The sequence below is a fragment of the Rhipicephalus sanguineus genome, chromosome 2 (genome assembly GCF_013339695.2).
Source record: "Rhipicephalus sanguineus isolate Rsan-2018 chromosome 2, BIME_Rsan_1.4, whole genome shotgun sequence".
In the NCBI taxonomy this organism is placed as follows: domain Eukaryota; kingdom Metazoa; phylum Arthropoda; class Arachnida; order Ixodida; family Ixodidae; genus Rhipicephalus; species Rhipicephalus sanguineus.
The window spans coordinates 87,546,061-87,564,912 of NC_051177.1; the positions used below are offsets into that span (position 1 = coordinate 87,546,061).

Sequence of the window (18,852 nt, forward strand, 5' to 3'; positions counted from 1 at the left end):
TTTCATCATCCACGGTGGAACAAACTGCTGCAGGACGAAAAAGAAGTACAGCCGGGAAAAATAATAAATAATCTGTAATATCTGAGGCCACGACTAGAACTAATAAGAGTGCACGTGAACAGAATGTACACACAGCCGCTTTGAGCCTCTCTGCCATCGTTTTGTCACATAGTGCATATGTACTACATATAAACACATGCAGTTGAACCAGGATATATGGAACCGTTGTAAGATCGCGTTACAAATTCTATTCGACGGTTTAGCACTCTGCTATGCCTGTACTGAAGACCTTTACTGCCACTTTTGATATATGCCCCTGCAAGAGCACTTCTCTTAACAGCACTGCGATTACTTCTCGACAGAACGGTAGTTTGGGCTAGTTGGTGATTCAGCATTGACATATTTGCACAGCACAAAATGCACGAGGAGAGATGTGCTGTGTCCTCTCATCTGTGCTCGTTCATTTTGTGCTGTGCAAATATGTCAACACTTCTTGACCACATGCCATGGATGAAAATTAGGCATGCTGCATCTCGGTATGTGAGGGCTTGTGCGGCAAGGCTTATTTGCTGTCCATAACGAAAAATTTTCTGTAGTAAGCTTCAGTGCAACACTACTAGTCATGTGGTGTGGTGAAGAATACTAAGTGCAAAAGGATGTAACCTCCACGCAGTGAAGGATTTATACCTGGGAATTTCTCGTAATTTCCTATAAATCAAGCTACTTTGAGATCTCCGCGTTCAATATATCCGTGTTCGACTGTGTTAACAATAGAAACATGCATCACAAGAGTGCTGTCAACAAATCGGCATATATTTGTCACTGTTTCTTTCGCAAAAATCTAAAAGTGGCAAGCATAAAGTACAGAGTCTGAACAGTCTTGCTATGTGCGTAGCTTTAAATAAAAGTAAAAAAATAACGTTCTCAGGTGATGTAAAGAAGCAGTTCAGACAAGCCAGTGCTAGCTACATTGGCTTTCGTACTAGAAAACTTGCTTTGATGTTCATGACAGTTGCAGAGATCATAAAAAAAGTAAATATGAATAAGGCTCTTGGTATGAGGGGGAAGTCTTAAGCTACGAGCATGTGGTCTTTCAGAGCTCTTTATGTAGAGACACATCCACAACAGAACAAGTGCTCGTGCATAGTTTCACTCCAGAACCACTTCAGTCTGTGGATCTGCATGTGTGTCTGATCACTGCGATGCTCTTAGCTATAGTGTAAACCAACAGGTGTCGGAGATCAGTGGTATCAAATCCCTGACGACTTTCAGTGTGTGCAATAGGCTTCGTGGCTGAAAGACAGGCTTCAGTTGTATATTTACAGTGTGTGTAGCCTTCGGAGGGGGGGAAAAAGCATTCAAGTAAATTAAATCCACATTCCATCAAGGATCAGAGTAGGAGATATGAAGTGCTCAGTAGACTAGCGTGCAGATCCTCGTACGTAATGTTAGCAGCACTCACTGTTGCGATGCCCAAGATGCAACAAGCGCTGCACCTAATGCCGGAGTGCTAATAGAACCTACAAACAACAGCACGAAGCATCGAAAAGAAGCATTAGTGGGGGCATTTTGTGACACCGTGCTCAAGCAAACTGCATGGACACTCTTATTGCAATGTGTGGCTGGGTTCATTTGTCTGTGCTATCATGTAGAGCCCCTAACATGAATTGTGAAAAGTGTTTGAAATTGCATGTCACCTAGGCTGCATTATGGGGCATAAGCAAGAGCACCATAACTGCCAAGGGAGCAAATTACTCTCTGCCACTCAAAATAATGCCACCATGGCTAGCAAAGCACGTGGCCTTTTCACTTACTGCTTTGGCGATCAGCACCTCTGGTTTACGTACGGCATCTGACAAAATTCCAATCTGATTATAGTCAAGCACAACTTTAGATGGCAGGAGAGACTATGCCCAGAGGACCAAAGTGCGGCAGCTGATCGCATCCACAACTAAAGAAATGGTCCCACTCATATTCTCGGTCCCATTTTTCATTGGCTGAATCACTTGGCCGTTAAAATGACACTGTTGCGACTGATTAACAAAAACTCGTTAATTAACTTTTTCATTATTGACCTGAGGGCAGGTTTTTATATGACAAAGTTGTAGTGCGTGATGTAGGTCTAGAGTGTGTGCCCATTGGTGCAGGCTCGTGTGCATCTGCCTTAGAGGTGGACATGCCATTGCCTTCTAATATTGCACCCGACTATAGGTGAGCTCATGGTTCTGTAAAAGGAGCCCAAGACAAGATTAGGCTCTTGTGTCGTGCTTAGAGCTTTTGTTTGCCTTCTTTAGAAAGTGAAGCTGCACTTAGAGGTGAAGAAGACAAACTGCCCTGTAAAAAGCGCCCTTGCACGTTGTCTTGGAGAGTGACATCGGAGGCTATTCAGCCCTTTTTTTCCTTACATGGCTGATGTAGAAGCTTGTGCAAAGTACAAGATGCTGTACTGTTTCATTTTTGCCAGAAAGTGTGGTGCAAAAGAAAACCATTCCAGCACACTGAGGTTGCACATAGTACCACAAGCTGCCTCTACTAGTGTTCTTTGCATAGCCTAGTACTCTTGTAATGTAGCTTCAGACTAAAATGTTCCAAGGCTTGGACTGGAAATCCATCGGAAGGTGAAATTACGTGGCAAGCTTTGCCTTACTCTGTGTTCCTTAATGTTGCCTGTTTGGTTCATTCAGAACTATACTGTCATCTGCAGTTGTGCCAAACTGCCTTTCTTTATAAGTTTCCTGCGCCACCATCATAGCCTGAATCATAGCAGCTGCTAATAATGTCATTGTGAATTCGTTGCAAACTTATAATAGTGATTACAATGTGTCAATCATTTCTGACAAAATGTTTCAATTTTATCAATGCTGATACTTAAAAAAAGATCATCAGTGGTCTGATTATGTACTTAAAGTTGGTTTCCGCAGCTACATTAGAAGCAATTCATAGTTATTTCTATGAAGTGAATTGGGTGGTAACCCAAGGAGGGTATTTTTGTGTTTTGAACATGTATTTGAGAAATAAGAGCCAGAACTAAAGCTTTTTTTCTTTAGGCTTTTTTTAAAAATAAGGCATCACTGCTGCTTGCAACATTAATTTCTCTATTTCTGAAAAAAGGCCTGCTGCAGGCAACTGCATACTCTTACCTTGGACAAACCAGAAAAGAACTGTCACTAAAATTTGCATTGAAAGCACTCAATGCCACTTCATTTCTTAGCAGTAAGTGCACTAGTTATTCAGGCTACAGAAGTAGTCGATGCCAACTTGCAATAGCCAACGCAGCAGTCTACATTACTTGCTGCTCTCGACGGCTTGATGCGATGTTGTGCCTACAGGCCAAAAAAAAAAAAAAAAGAACTGTAGTAAACTAATTTTTATCAAAGGAAGGTGCGAGACACTCTGCAAACAGACAACTTTGCGTGAGAATGCCATCATTAAAAGAGCGATGCGCAGGATCGCAGTGTATGTACAATAGAGCGGATACATGAGCATGTCCTAATCTCCGATTCTTGCTCTCTCAGCGCTCAAATTCCACTTTGCTTCTTTCCTTAAACACGCAAAATCCATGACCATATTGGTGGCATTCATGCTGAGCGACGAAGCCCGCTTGTCAATTCTGCATACAGTTGACTATTACTATGACAAAGTCGCATGACACAAGAATGCCTTCATTATACTACGTCAACATTTGAGATTTACTTCATTATGTGTCATAACTCATTATATTCATGTGCATCTGACAGTGTTGTGCTGAAGAGCAGTGCCCCACACTTAAAACACACAAAATGATGTCGCAGCTTTCCAACCTGACACTACAGTAAAAACACGATACTGGGCAAGAAGAGCTTTACGCGTCGTTGCACATAACAGCTTCGCGCATATAGTCAGTGAGAGTGTTTGAAAAGTCAAACGAACCATGTGCACGATGAAAAAATAAAACAAAATGCAGGGTCGCCATCACATAGTGCCACTACTGCATCTTTTCAACAACAGATAAAAACAATGCAGCGCGGCAGTTTCACTATTCTACCTAGTATTCACAAGTTAAAGGAATGCACAGCAACAGAAGCTGGGCCCTTTGTCAGCTCGCGTGGTCCTTTACACGTTCGTGTTTTTGCTGGTGTCAGCCCAGTAGTTCTGTATGGTCACTGCTTCCAGGCTGTTGAGAAACGAATCGTTGTCCAGAGAAGTCATTTCTTCCGAGCTTTCCTGCAAACGAAGATCACAGGCAATGAAAATGGCTGAAAAGTTCCTGTGACAGACAAATCGGACCACAAGGATCATGTGAATGTATTTGAACAGACAGTTATGGTTGTTGGCTCCCGGAATATAGGTTTGTAAGCAGCTAGTGGGGCCCTGCAACACTTTTGCAGCATGGTCAGAAAACGCTGCCGATCGGTAGTCGAGGCTCCTGAGAACACATAAGCCAAACATTATAGTGAAGAATGCGGCCTAGAATTAACAATTAATTCTCAAAGTCGACTAGAAATCATTCCCTCTTCTTTCTACAAATGATGCCATATACCCAAATGACAACACCATATACCCAAATTCACGAACATTGGCTGATTTGAGCATCGTGAACTGCATAGTTATGATGCCACCGCGGGAGGCCACTACGTGCCCGTGCGTGCACTCGCGGTTGCACTGAAGGTAAGCCGCGCGTTCAAAGAAAAAAAAATGTGCTCAAGGTCACGACGCACGTGACGCAACTTTTCTTCCTCCGTGCCACCCCTCCCTGCTTAGCTTCCAGCGCGCCCGTAGGGACAAGAGAAGAGAGAAAGCAATTACAGCTTGCGACAAATCTCTGTAACTCCGCTTGTACTTGACGGATTCTACAAAAATTTGAGGCGGTCGATTCGTCAGGTAATACATTCCTTTAATAAAGCCATCCGAGGGTTACTTGGAAAAGTGTTGCAGGGCCCCTTTAAGAGACACTAAAGAGAAAAAAGAGAAAAAAGTTACCCTTCCATGACATGGCAAATCTCAAGAAATTTTGTTGAGCCAATGTGGCTAAGTACGAAAAAAAAAAAAAAAAAACTGAAATCCATGAATTGAAATCCGTACTGACACTGCTTTTGGTGAAATTTAAAAATGAAACTTTGATTTTCATTTTCTCTGCTAAAAATAAAGCTATGATAGAAAAATTATAGACAATAAAGTTCTCGAAGCTCAATTTGTTAGTCTAAACTGATTTAGTGTTCCACTTCAGTGTCCCCTTAAATACTTACCTACTCCTCGGGGCAAGCTGCTGAGACAAATGCTTCAGGCATAAATTACAATGCTGACTTAATATACCAGAGAAATCTGATGTTGTGAAACACAGGCAATTCCATCCCATCTATGCTCAACTAAGCCTACGATAACACATTTTTAAAATAACAGAGCTGAGCTAGTTGGTACGTATTCATCTTAAAGACAGGGTGTGCAAACATGGACACACACGGCTAAAGTGTGTGTGTGTGAGGGGGGGGGGGGAGAGATACGGCGTTAATGCTCTTTTTACGGCTGCCAATAAGCTAGGTAAGATATGTGCCGCTGCACAGAGAAAGAATGAGTGGGTGATAGACAAGAAGTGGACTGACATTTGTTTCGTGAAACATACCAACAAATTTACTGATTGCCGTACGTGTGTGGTGTATAAGATTGCGTTTAGCTGCGGCTGCTTCTACGTAGGGCAAATGAGTCACTGTGTTAACCAGATATTAATGGAACATAAGAGATCGATAACTGGAGGCTTACCATCTAATCTATCTTTACATTGTCGTAAGTGTAAGTGCACGCCAAAATTCGATAAATGCGCAATTTTGTACCGGCACAGGAATGAAGAAGCGCGTGTAATGGTTTAGGCCTGGCATATCGATAATAGTGGTAGCGCATGCATGAGCCAACCATCGATTAACCTGCATAAAGAAAAAATCAAGTGTCTTAATAGTTATCTCTCACGTAGACCTCCTCACATGCCAGATTGATAGGTTCACCTATTGCATGGGCATGTGCAGATGAGTTTTAGTGCCTTCTTTCTTTTCCGCTGTTGCGCACCTTTGCAGTTGTTAGTTGGCGTTCATGGCGTTTTGACTTCTCTCTTGTGTCCGTGTTTGCATGCCCTATCTCTTTAAACACATCTTCAAACTTTCAATTTCGTATCTTCTGTTGGCAGTTTCACTAGACGAGGAAGTTAAGTGTTATCTCAAGCAAGAGTGAGATTACCTTTCTGCACCTATTTCGCACGAGGAGTTGGCTTCATCACATAGAAAAGTGCATTAGTAGTTCCATTTGCATGAGCCAGGCAATAAGGAGAGGGGAAGCGTAGGGGAAATTTAGAAGTGATAAAAACAAAGAAAGCGAAAGTGGGCAGAAAAAAAGGAGTTGACCACAGGGGAAAGCTAAACTCTCACTACTGCTTTATGTGTGCAATACACCACCACTGATCCATCATGGCATCAGTTTCCGGTTATGCATAGGCCTGCGCAGGGTTCCCCATCAGGGTGGGCGAGGGTTCATCGCAGCGCCCCCTTCTACTAAGTCAGTGTACGAGGCAGATTTTGCACATCCCCTTTTAGGTGACAAGGGGGGTCAATGTATGGGGCAGATTTTGTGACACCCACCCCCCCCCCGTGCGCACGCCTATGCTGTTATGGATTGTTGGGTATTTATTGTGTGTGTATTAGATCTAGCTCCGAGTGTCAGCTGATGCTGCTCGCAGTCATGGCTAGATATAGTACACATACACAAATACCAAGGAAAGTTGATGGGAAGATGGCTAACACAATAGCTCAATGATAGAGCATTGCACGGGTAATGTAGATGTAGGTTTGGCTTCCTCCTGTTAAGGGGTATTCACACGAGGGAGAAATCCTCGGGGGAGACGGGGGGATTGCGGATCACGTGACTGCGACGTCACAGATTAGTGAGTGGACGCGACCTCCCCCCCCCCTCGCCTTGGAGGAGACAGGGACCTCTTCCTCGACAGGACAAACGATTCCCTGGCAGTGGGGGATATGGCAGAATTTCGGGCTCTTGTTTGGCCACATTGTTGCACTTGCTCCTGCAGAGAGTGGCAGTGGGTGTCCCGTCTGCAGCTGCATAGTCGTCAGCAGCTCGTCAAACAGGTGGTGCAGGCCACCAGAGTAGTCTAGTAACACTGCTCTCCCCCTCCGTTCGCCTTATCCGTGTGAGTGGGGGACATTTGTGCAGACTTCTCCTCGCGAGCTGACGTCACTAGGCTCCACCTTTATCCCCCGAGGATTTGTCCCCCGTCTGAATACCCCTTTAGTAACGCAACAGGTAAGAGGAACTAAGCCAGGGAATAGCTAAGGCAGTAAAGGGGGCTTAGTTCTAACAGAAATGAACAGAACATTGGTGCGTGTAAACAAAAGGGGGAGGTACCTTGGGAAGCTCAATATGGGTGTTCATGTAGCTACTGCGCACCGAGTCATCGATGTAGGCGACGTTATCTGTAGACGACTTGTCCTGACCATTCAGCAGCTTCAGGAAAGGCCTCCGTAAGACAATATATGTTATCAGACCTGAGCAGGAAAAAAATGGCATACAATTATCATACTGTAGCATAAGGTAATATCTTTGATTTTCGTAAAACCAGCACTGTATGTTCATATCAGTTTGAAATTGGCAGCCTCCTGGAGCTGATGTGAGTACATTTTGCAGCGTCACATTTAAAAAGCATCATGTTATGGTCAAGATCCATTAGTCCTGACTACTGTTGGCTGTGTAGAATTAGTTCGAATCATCAACATTTTGAGTTCCATCATGTGTCTCATTTATCTATAGTGTGAGAACAAATAAAGTGTATCCTCCGCCCTTTATCTCGTGTATTTATAATATACATGATGAATTTCAACCATTTTGTCTCAGTGGCTTACTTTAGGTGGCGCTAAAACACTTCACATCATGTAATTATCAAAGAATGTAATGATGCCATGAATGCTTTGGCCTCTACAAGTACGTAACTATATGATGCTGGGCAGCCTGGTAAGAACAAGCTGTACAACATTTCCACACATGAACTAAGTGGAAAACTTCACTCGCGATGTTGCCCCGGCACGGTGGTTATGTCGCTCAACTGCTGACCCAAAGGTCGCGGGATCGAATCCCGGCCATGGCGGCTGCATTTTCGATGGAGGCGAAAATGTTTGAGGCCCGTGTACTTAGATTTAGGTGCACGTTAAAGAACCCCAGGTGGTCGAAATTTCTGGAGCCCTCCACTACAACGTCTCTCATAATCATATCGTGGTTTTGGGACGTTAAACCCCAGATATTATTATTATTATCACTCGCCATGTTGGAAAAGTGGTAGTTAAGGTATGGTATGTGCACTTCAGTCATCTAAGGTAGTTTCAGCACAAACGAACTGCAAAGACAGTTTCAATAAGCAAGAAGCTAGGAAGAACTGAAGAGACAAAACTGTCTTGAAACATTGTTTGATTCTAAACATTATTATGACACATTACTCTTCATGGTACAAAATTTAAAGCACTGTTTGCTTTGAAGAGCTCACATTTTATGTTACTGTTGAAATATGTATGCCAGAGGATAAGTTGCTCATATTCTCTCTCATGTCAACAGTTCTGTAAACACTGTTTAAAGGCAACGTCTCAAGACATTGACACCAACGCCGATGGGGTGTGACATCATCAGGCAAAGGGTGGGCAGTAGAGGTGACCTGTTACTGTGTTGAGACGCTTCATAGTAATCTTCAAAAGTAATTTTCAGAAATGTTAAGCAACTTAAGGAATGTGAGGTGTACAATACAAGCAGGATGATCAAGCATCAGCCCTGAAGTGAGCTCACTGCACAAAGCTGGCCACATTTTATACTGATGATTACAAGAAGTAATTATAATCGCAGTAAAAAGGCGGTGCACATAGCAAACATCTCTGCAACCTTAAGCTGCTACCCGTTGCAGACAATGAACAATGATCGCTGTACTGCATGTATTAGCATAAACAAGAAAGGCTCATGTGAAAAATCTAAAGAATAGACTAAGTGTGCAAAGTAGACAAGAGGGCAACTGAGTCGCAGTTTCCTTAGCTGAAGATGTGTGATCAGTTATTTTAGTTACTCTTAATATAGTGGTACTTGCCTGCAAGGAGTGCTACTGATGCTATGGAACCGATCACTATTCCAGCCACTGCACCTCCTGCTAGAGGGTAGTCTGGAGACTCAATGTTTGGCGAGTCCTTGTCAACTGTGGCCGGCGTCGATGTCTCATTAGGCGTGACAGTCGCACTACCACCCGCATCAGCATTCACAGTTGCAACACTTTCCCGGTGCACACTGCTTTGGTCTATCACACCACCAGAAACACGAAGTGGGCTGGAGTCACTCGACGTAGGACTGGGCGTTGCATTGCTCTGCTGATGCACACTGTCATGTCCGTCAGACACTGTGTTAACAGAGAGAGACACCGTCGCGTCTGTAGCGTCCGTAGCCTGGGTAGTGTCCGGGAGTCTCTCAGTTGCAGGATCCGTTCCGGAGATGGGATGCGACACGGTATTCTCACTGGGTGTTGTTGGTGAACTCGTCCTCACAGGGGGAATCTCGTTGGAGAGCTGAGGTAACGTGTTTGTCTGTGGTGGAACGGTGTGCTGTAGTGTGGATGGAATGGAGCTCCCCCAGTCTGGATGTGCAGTGGGGCTTTGTGGCACTTGTGGGAATGAGGGAGGGGCAGTGATGGGAGGAGGAGGGGGCCCGTTTCCAGGAAAGACGTACGATGAAGGACCCTGCATTGGTGCACAGATGTGTCAGTTTCCTCAAGTTTAAAAAAGACCACCTATCTAGAGATTTGAAAAGGACATAGGTATTTGAGTTAACCGAATACGGAGTTGCCATATAAGTGGATGGCATTAACAATGTTGGCAGTGGTAACTTGTGACGCTTTGTCCAACCACAGCACATCAGAAACTTTTTGTGTTATGTGGGTGTCTTCTGTTCAATGCAAACGAAAATGTACATATGCCAGCAATTATGTCACTGTGAATACACCAGCAGCAAATGGAGTAGTAGACTATGGTTCATTATTGTGAAAATGAAAAAGGGTGCTAGTAATGCAACTGCTCATGTAAACATTTTCTTTAACCACGCATTCTGAAAAATTGAATATAAAGACAGTACCGCTTCGCTAGGTGGTGGGATCAAATAGTTACTTTGTATTTTCTATTTTTTCTTTTTAATAGAAATTTTAGTACATTTTGTTCTTTTATCTAATTTATCGATTTTGGCCTGCGATACTTAGGTGGTGCAGGCAGGGTATAGTTTTTTTTACTTTATATTTCATTTATTTTCGCCCAACTCCACTTTAAAGTTAAAGTACCTAGCCTCTCAGGTGCACTGATAAGCCAGAAAAGTTTTGCTGGCATAACACAATGTTCAAGACTTGCTGATGCAAAAACGTATTTTCAAAAGTTTGTTATCTGGCAAGGTGCCAGGGTCATACCCAATGGGCTGCAGCACCTGGCAACAACCAACCCATTTTTCTGTGTGTCCAGAGTTCGCTACATCTAAAGTGGCTGGGATGCTATACAGTTGTACATGCTAGAAATTCTCCAGAATTCCAAGTACTAATAAAAAGGACAAATTTCACATAGCATGTCTGAAGACGCTTGTGCTGGTTACGAAGCGTGGAGTGCATCAGAGAAAAGCATTAGAAAATGAATATCAGAGTCTTTGCTGCCGGCACCTTCATGTGACCAGGCAGTGCTGGATGCTTATTTGCTGTGTGACAGCAATTGCTAGTACCAGAAAAATTTCTAGAATTCGTTAATATCTGCCAGATACACTCAACATGAAGGGACTGCATCAGTCCTGGCATTTGAAACACATTTTAGAGTTCTCCAGTCACAAAACTTTATGAATAACAGCATTCCTGGTGACACTATGCCAGAAATACTGTCACCTATAGGTGTTTACATGTCTAATGCTAGTCACATAAAACAGAGCGAAAGTGATTGTTGCTCGAAAAGTGAACTACCAAGGATGCTTTTACAATACTGCGTAAACGTCGAAAATGTCCCTTACCAATAACACAGCACTCCAGTAAGACATCTGTGCGCTCCCAAATTGTTATCCCCTACTGGTACTCACCGTGCTTATGGGCGGGTTGTCTGGGTGGGGCTGCGATAGCCAGCTGGCTGGGTTGTGCATGGGCCGCCAACCCGTGCCCTGGGGCTCACTCAAGGGTATGGGCTCAGCTCTCACAAAGATTGGGGAAGTGTGTGGGGCCTCGTATGTTGGTGCCTGCTGGCTGCCAGTGCCTGCTTCCCAAGGAGGCAAGGAGCCGGGCACAAACACCACAGGAGGTGGGGCATTGCCCCCTTGGGGCACACCTTGACAGGGTTCTTGCAGGAGCATGAGGACACCCCACAACGCTGCAAGCACTGTGCCAAAGACCCAAGTGCCTTCTTATTAGGATATACAGCGAATGCGGGAAAAACCAGTAAAGACTAGTTTAGTGCACCTGTTTACAGTCAGCTGCAAAAGCTTATGGCAGTGGCTCTCAAATGGGGGTCTGCGAGACCCATCCTCAAAAAAAAAGCACAAAAAAAAATGCGTGTTTTGGAGGCACACCATGTCCCGTGAAAGCAGCCCCTTCTGATTTTTGGTATGCTTCCCCGCATAACATGTTTACATTGCGGCGGAGCTGACTTATGTTTCCCCTTCTCCATGAGATGGCTCTAGAGAGAGTTTTTGTTGCAGTTTTCTACGACATATGCACGCGAGCATGCTTTTTCCAGGCTTGCATATTTGAAGAACAAACATAGCTAGAAACACGTTGAATGTGGCTGCAGGCCGCCCAGCTTATTGACAAGATGTTGAGATCGAATTGGCGTGGCACTTTAGTTTGACCATTCTTTGCCTGGGAGAAACAAAAGGCACCTATTTCACGCTGCATGTTGCGTTAATTTATGACCCCCCCCCCCCTTTCTCTCACTGCAAGGGGTCCCTCATCACTTCCAACAGTTCACAAGGGGTCCCCGAAACATCCACGGCTGAGAATTGCTGGCTTATGTACTCCAGCCTCTGAATGCAATCTGTATTATGTGAAAGCAGCATGTTGTCTGGTTTTATTGGCTCTGGTCATTAACAGCTCAGAAATTCAGCGTTTTCTCAGATCTTCCAGTCCTCAAAAGATGGACTATCCTTTTAATTCAGAAAATTTATTTTGTTGTGAAGCCTTAAAATTACTGCATAAAAATTTTCCTTTGTAGGCTGTAATGCCACATGCAATACCTTTAGTTCACTGAAGTGCTAGAATAAAGGCAACTCAAGCTTTGGAAGATCTTAAAATGTTTGTTGTATAAGGAGATTGATAAAAATTTATTAAATGGGGTGCTGTAAGTGTGAATAAGAGGACTTGTTGATTTTTCTGTCCTACCTGTTGAGATGTCCATTTTCTGTTACGTCAGTAACATCATGAATATTCCACATGTTGGTCAGGAAGTAAAAACAGAAGCCATGCCCAGCTGAAAGAAAAAAACGAAGGCACCAGTTTTAAAAAGCTTAACAGTAACCAGTTATCAAATAAAGAGAGAGTCCCAGGATAGTTTAAATGTATAGGTGCTCTGTCTGCTGACAGCAACGCAACAAATGACACCTAAACATTGCCACCGTAACAAATATCCATCATCAATAACAAAAACAGCTTAATAAAGCAAAATCTTTTATACCTAAGTGTTCCTAGCTGCGGCTAGTTGGTTTACATACTACAATATGGCGAGAGAGCGCAAGAAGCTGCTTTATCGTTCATGCTGTTTCACAATAATATCCTATATTTACTTTCCCGTGGTTCCAGGTATGGCTCCTCAGCTTGGTTGGCCTCTCATAAAGTAACTACGGTTTACTATTTCATTATCTCCAGAATCAGCGCACTCTAGTCTTCATCACTAGAGGATGGGGCCCAAATAGACTTCTGACAATGGCTATGCATAGGTGGGCATGCTAAAGAGGGTATGTGAACAATCTTGGATCGAGCAGGTGAACCTGAGTGAACACAGATGAATCGCAATGTGCACCGAACGACAAGCATTAAGCTATGTAGAAATGAAGGAGGAGAAATGGTGAAAGGACGTTTCAACAAACACGAATTAATGCTGCGGTTACAACCTGTTCCCATGTATGTGTGTGATCTACAGCAATAGTTACACACTTTTGTGGTTTACCAGCTGCTTTATCACAGTCACATGCAACTCAAGGTGTTCTTTGCTTCTGAGTTGACTTCGTTTCATCTCGTGACGGTTTTGTGCTGGCAGTCAAAGGTGTAAAAGCGTGCAGAGAAGACGCGAGTATAAGGCAGCGAGCGACCATTGGTCTCTTTCAATTTTTACGAGAGGTGTTGTCAATTGCGGAAATAAAAGTGAAAAAATATCCAGCATAAATTAAGCAAATATAAATTTTTATTGCACCATCGACTTATCAGAAATTAGCATTCTTCTCAGCTTTTCCACTTTACGCAGTTGCTGCCATTCAGTGCTTCATTATTTCTTAGAATAAGCAGAATGGCTCCACTGTGCTATCTTGAAAAAAAAAAACAGTAAGACAGACATTTTGTCAGGAGCTTTTGGATATTATGGTGATTTTGTTTTTCTTTAATAGTTTAAGTGTTATAGTGGGCACAGAAAAGCCTCATGAGGAAATGAAGAACAAACATTGCAGCTTTACTATGAACAGCAGGCAGGTACATAGCTTTTACATGGCTAATAGTTTAGTAAAGAAATGTACGTTATCAGCTCCTTAACCATAACAGACAATGTAAGACTCCTGGTGTTCCCTGCTCTATATAGGGAGGGGTAGGGCTGTACTGCATGACCGTTGCATCACTATACGTTAATTGCCATGTTCATATATAATGTAAACTGTTCATGTATGATATAAGATGGTAGTTCCGCACTCAGTACTTCAGTTAAGAGACACGGACAACAAATTGTGCAGAGGCAATATGTTTTCACAGTTGGATTTGAAATACGTTTTCGATGCTGCGGAAAATATAAAGCAGTTGGAAGTTTTTCTGTGAACATACCTGTGTTTGCGAGCTGAGAACTCACGGAAAAGTGTGGACAGCATTTTTGGAGCTTACACAAAGCTTATACTTGAGGGAGTTGCAATATTTAGCAAGAGTATGTTGGTCGGATGCACGAGATAACCATGGTGCTGCACATCACAGAAATTTTCTAGTGGTTGCGATGCCTCTACGAAAAAGTAATTCTCATTGAAATGTTCAATTAATACATGCACTCACTGTTCGATCCCTATTGTTTCTTAAATGATCAGCCATAAAAAAAAGCCTAGCTGTGGTTTATCCGTTTCTCCCACACAAGCGGGTGTGCAGTGTTAGCGGTTCTGCAATCAACAAGGATCTTCAGCCACACTGGCAGGTAGGAAACGTGCAGCTGTCGCGATATCGAGTTTTCGGTTTCTCTTATCGCGAAGCTCCCCTTCGAGTACCTCGGCGCCTTAGTAACAGCAGAATATTGAAGGTATCTGGTTACATCTAGCTTCAACACTCCAGGTGTTCCACGCTATATGGGAGACCAGCGCTGGATAGGTGGCGCGCCGAAAAAGGGCGCCTGGCGGGGAGTCGCGACATAACTCAGCCGCTCGCATGGCCTCCGCGCCGCCGGCTAATCTCGGAGGCCATGCCGCTCGCACTAAAACGACCGGCCGCACTGCACCGCAGTGAGCGCACGCGCATGTGCCGTTCCCGTGCTTCATTTTGGCGCGAACAGCTCGAGCAGCCATTGCGCCAGTAATACTGCTCTATGGTTTAGAAAAAAATATAACTTTGCCTGAACGCTACTTTCTCAGGAAAGCATTGGAAAACGGAGAGAAGTCCTACAAAGCAGACTACGTCTGTGCATACGGCGTCAAAGAGACAGTGCTGTGCCTTGGTGGCGACTCCGTTGTCACCATTTTCTGGTTGCGTCCTGGGATTTGTGTCAAGCTAGTGCAGGCTCACAAGCCTCCATTGATAAGTACGTGCTGTGTCGATACCAGCTGCCCACTACTGCAATAAAAAAAAAAAAAATAAGAGGCAAGGGGTATCTGCGTCAACGTTTTTCTGCCGTGCTATGTATGCCCAGCCAGCGGTATGTATGCACGCGGACGTTCAAGCAAAGCACCGTGCTAGAAAAGCATGTACGGTGTCGCGGTGTTATGCTCGAGGTGGCGGGACAGATTGCCGGCCACAGTGGCCGCATTTCGATGGGGTTGAAATACAAAGAACACCCGCGTACTGAGATTTATGTGCACAATAAAGAACCTCAGGCTGTCAAAATTAATCCTGATTCCCACACTTTGGCGTGCCTCATAATCATACCTTGTTTTGCCCATAAAACGCTAGCAAGTGTCGATGTTGATCAAACACGTTTATTCTAAGCAGGCACAGGCAAGCGAAAAAACTAACACAGTACGTTAGACGAATTAAACGGCGAGTAAAAATCCAAGATATTTGACCCTTTTCTAGCCAGGCATAATTGCGATGGCACTTCGCCGCGGCAGCCAATACACAAAGAAGCTTTACCGCATCGGCTGACTCCAGTAAGCTAAGCTTTGAGTAGTCCGCTGATGTGTTCGTGACAACTCTGTCTGTAGCACAAGTGAAGTTCAACGGAGGCATCCATCGCGGGCGTATTTCGTATAACTTTGCAGCGGCTTCGGCGAACCTGCCCCCGTACACATCAGCTTTCCTTCTGCGTAACTGTTTGCAAATGATGCTGACTACCTGCCTATCGTATCATTCATTGCAAGCGGTGGCATCAGAAGTGAACTTGGTGGTGGTCAGATGAAAAAAATTGTTACATATGCTGCATCCTGCATAATATGTACGTTTTTTTACGACAAAACTCCGATTAAATTCCTCTCGTTGGCCCCGGTTTCCACTGGTGGCCCTCACTATCGAATAAATTTAGCAGACACGCGCAATTTGGTTTAGAAACCAGCCCGACGCCACTAGACAGTAGAGCAAGAGCAGAACATACTGTGCTCGCCTGACTGCCGGGATGCAACGCCGCATCCGTTCATATTCATATGTTTTAGAAGGAAAAACATAGAAGGATACGTCCTCCCTCATTTCTACGTATTGTGGCAGTTGAATGCGCAACAGTACCGCCAGCATCCACTTGTTTTGTTTCGGCGATACGCGCCCGCATCGCCTCAACCAGTCGCCACTCTCGTTCGCGGGAGCGGCTGGAGTATGCGCGCTTTGACCGCTAGGGCGGCCGCGGAAACTCCAGCGCTGGTTCCCTATAGGGAGTGGTCGCAAGGGACGGTAGGGCCGAAATGCATGAACGTTTCGTCGAGAAAGTAATAAAACCGTCAAATGACACTGGATATCGGCACATAACATGTTCACGATTTCGTCACATGCCCACGCAAAATTTATTCTCGACGACTGCCGAGCTTTTCAGGCTTTGTTTGAAAGAGAAACGACACAGGTGCATTCGAGTTTCAGCACAGTTGTGACCGTAAGATCCGTTCAAGGTCTGCGCGTGTGTCCCTCACTTTTACGCATCAGCGCGGCAAGAACGGATCTCGCAGGTGTTCTCGTGATGGTTGTCCTTTGTTTTCGCTCTTTCTGAAACGCTCCTTTTCTATTTCTATATAAATACACATGGAGAGATAAGACGCGTCGACAGCCCAGGCAGTGCCGCGTCAACTTGACTGTCGCGTTTACTAGTACGCACGCACCGTGCATAGGCGGAGCCTCGCGCGCGATCCGTGCAAGGCAAGGCCGCAAATCCGCGCACAAGTGAAACGCTGAGAGCCGAAGAATATGCAACTCACCTTTACCGATGTGCACTGCTATCCCTTTCCTGACCCGGCGTCTTCAGGTCCCGTCGTCGTCGTCGTGCGTCCCGCTGATAAACGAAGGCACGCAACACACACACACACACACACACGCACACCGGAGCGCGGATATCAGCACGCTGTCACCGGTTGTCACCGGAACCCCAGCACAGTACCGCTACCGCTACGGGAAGCGTTGACATCTCGGTGGCTCACTAACGTTGGGCTGGCCGATGAGACGACGGCAGCGAGTTGGGACGTTTCCGAAACTTCGACGAATGATCCGAACGTGCACAAAACACGCGCTCGATGTTGTTCGACCCCGTTGCCTTCAACGACGCTCCTCGGTTGTCGTCAAGCGCGCGGTCTCAAGAAGGTAAAAGATAAAACAGTTTTTTCACGAGCACCGCGCAAATCCGTTCGGTTACGCTTCGCACACTCCACTGCGGCCGACTCGGCCAGCCAGCTCGACGCACAAGCCAAAACAAACGCATTCAACGAGAGAAGCAGCGAAGCCAGCGAAGCAGGGAGAGCGGGGGAGCGGTAATGGCTGTTGGAGAAAGGGAATGGCGCTCTCTCAGCGTGTCCTCCTCGCGGGTTTGTGACGTCACAATACGAGCGCTGCATGGATAACGGCGCTGGTGGAGGACAGGTGCTGCTTTCACTCTGGGCACATCGAACCGGTCGCAGTGGTCTCGAAAATAGAGGCGTGTAACGGTGCACGGTAGCCTTAAGTGGTACAGTTTCGATTTTTGTCTTCCGGCTCTCGTTTTCTATTGCTTTCTGTGGCGCTCGCTCGACCGACTTTTCTGTATTCGCTGGCCCAGTAATGGATAGAATCAGACAGAATTAAGTGTTTCACTCCGCTGCACACAGAACAGATTACTAATGTTTTACTGTTCTTCCGAACCCCATTTTACTTTTCTAAAGGAGCAGCTGTAGTTAACCGAGCATTTGGTCTTGGGTTCGACTTCCTGCCGTATTCTGACGGGGCCCGAGTATAAAAACGCATGAACGTTAGAGAACCAAAGGAGGTCAAAATTCAACATGCATATAGGCAGCATGGCCTGTGATGTTTCGAGACGATAAACGTAAGCAATATTAATTAGTCAACAAACACCTGTTGGAAAATTAGCATTATTTTGCTTTAAAATACAGAGGGTAAGCTTAAAAGGCTCAGTGATTATACAACCTTCCCAACTGAAATTTGCCGACGGCCGATGGTTGGTAAACAAGTGGGCAGCACTCTGCAAATGCTCTGCAACCGGTATTGTCGGCCGACCAATGGCAGCCCAAAGTGGGGCCCTGATCTGCAACCAATTAAGCTGGTTATTAGTTGGCCGAAGACGTTCAGCGAACGGTCGGCAAATGATAAGGAAAGAGTCGGCACCCAATGCTCGGGCGACCAAACGTGGTCCTCCGTAGAGCCATGCTTTGCTACCTACCACGTTGGCCAGGTACTATGAGCCAGCGACAAGCCGACATTGCATTATGTCTGTGGGCGCAATTGTTTTTTTCCTCCCCCCCCCCCCCCCCGCGCATTATTTCTTGGTCAGCGAAAATTTCTTGTTTGAGCGTTCAGCGTCGGCTGTCACTAGATTGCGCTAGATTATTCGGACAAGCTTATTTAATCCATCTGTGGGCCACCTGAAGTGGCCTTGGGCCTATGTTAGCAGCCAAAGGTCGGCCGGTGTAAGGCCATTAACCAATCCCGACCTCGGCCCAACTCTGTCATCCAAGCTCGGTCCATGGCCTGCGAGGTCGGCCATGCACGTTGGGCCAGCATAGAGCCGAGGTCGTTTATTCAGTTGGGTTTCACTGGCTCCACATCGACAACACTAAATACAGAGAGAGCTAGAGACGTGAACGACCAATTCGAGTTGCTGCACGGCACTGTACTCGATCCATCGTATCTTACACATGACACTTCGTCGTTCGTGTGCTGTGGCAGATGCCATTGATTCAGCAAGGCAACAAACAGCTCATCGTGATTTAGCACGATGAGCTGTTTAGCCATGAGGCCTTGACTATTTTAGAAAAACAGCTACTTTCATTATT

General features: G+C 45.2%; 1 protein-coding gene across 1 annotated transcript; it reads right to left on the bottom strand.

Moving 5' to 3' along the window:
• Nucleotides 1–9: 9 nt before the first annotated feature.
• On the bottom strand, nt 10–17,299 carry LOC119383314 (uncharacterized). The gene is made up of 6 exons (XM_037651392.2): nt 16,792–17,299; nt 12,389–12,476; nt 11,098–11,390; nt 9,098–9,737; nt 7,384–7,523; nt 10–4,203 (listed from the first exon to the last, which is right to left on the bottom strand). The coding sequence occupies exons 2-6, from the start codon at nt 12,402–12,404 to the stop codon at nt 4,093–4,095; spliced, it is 1,200 nt and encodes a 399-aa protein (XP_037507320.1). The 5' UTR covers nt 12,405–12,476; nt 16,792–17,299; the 3' UTR covers nt 10–4,092.
• Nucleotides 17,300–18,852: the final 1,553 nt, after the last annotated feature.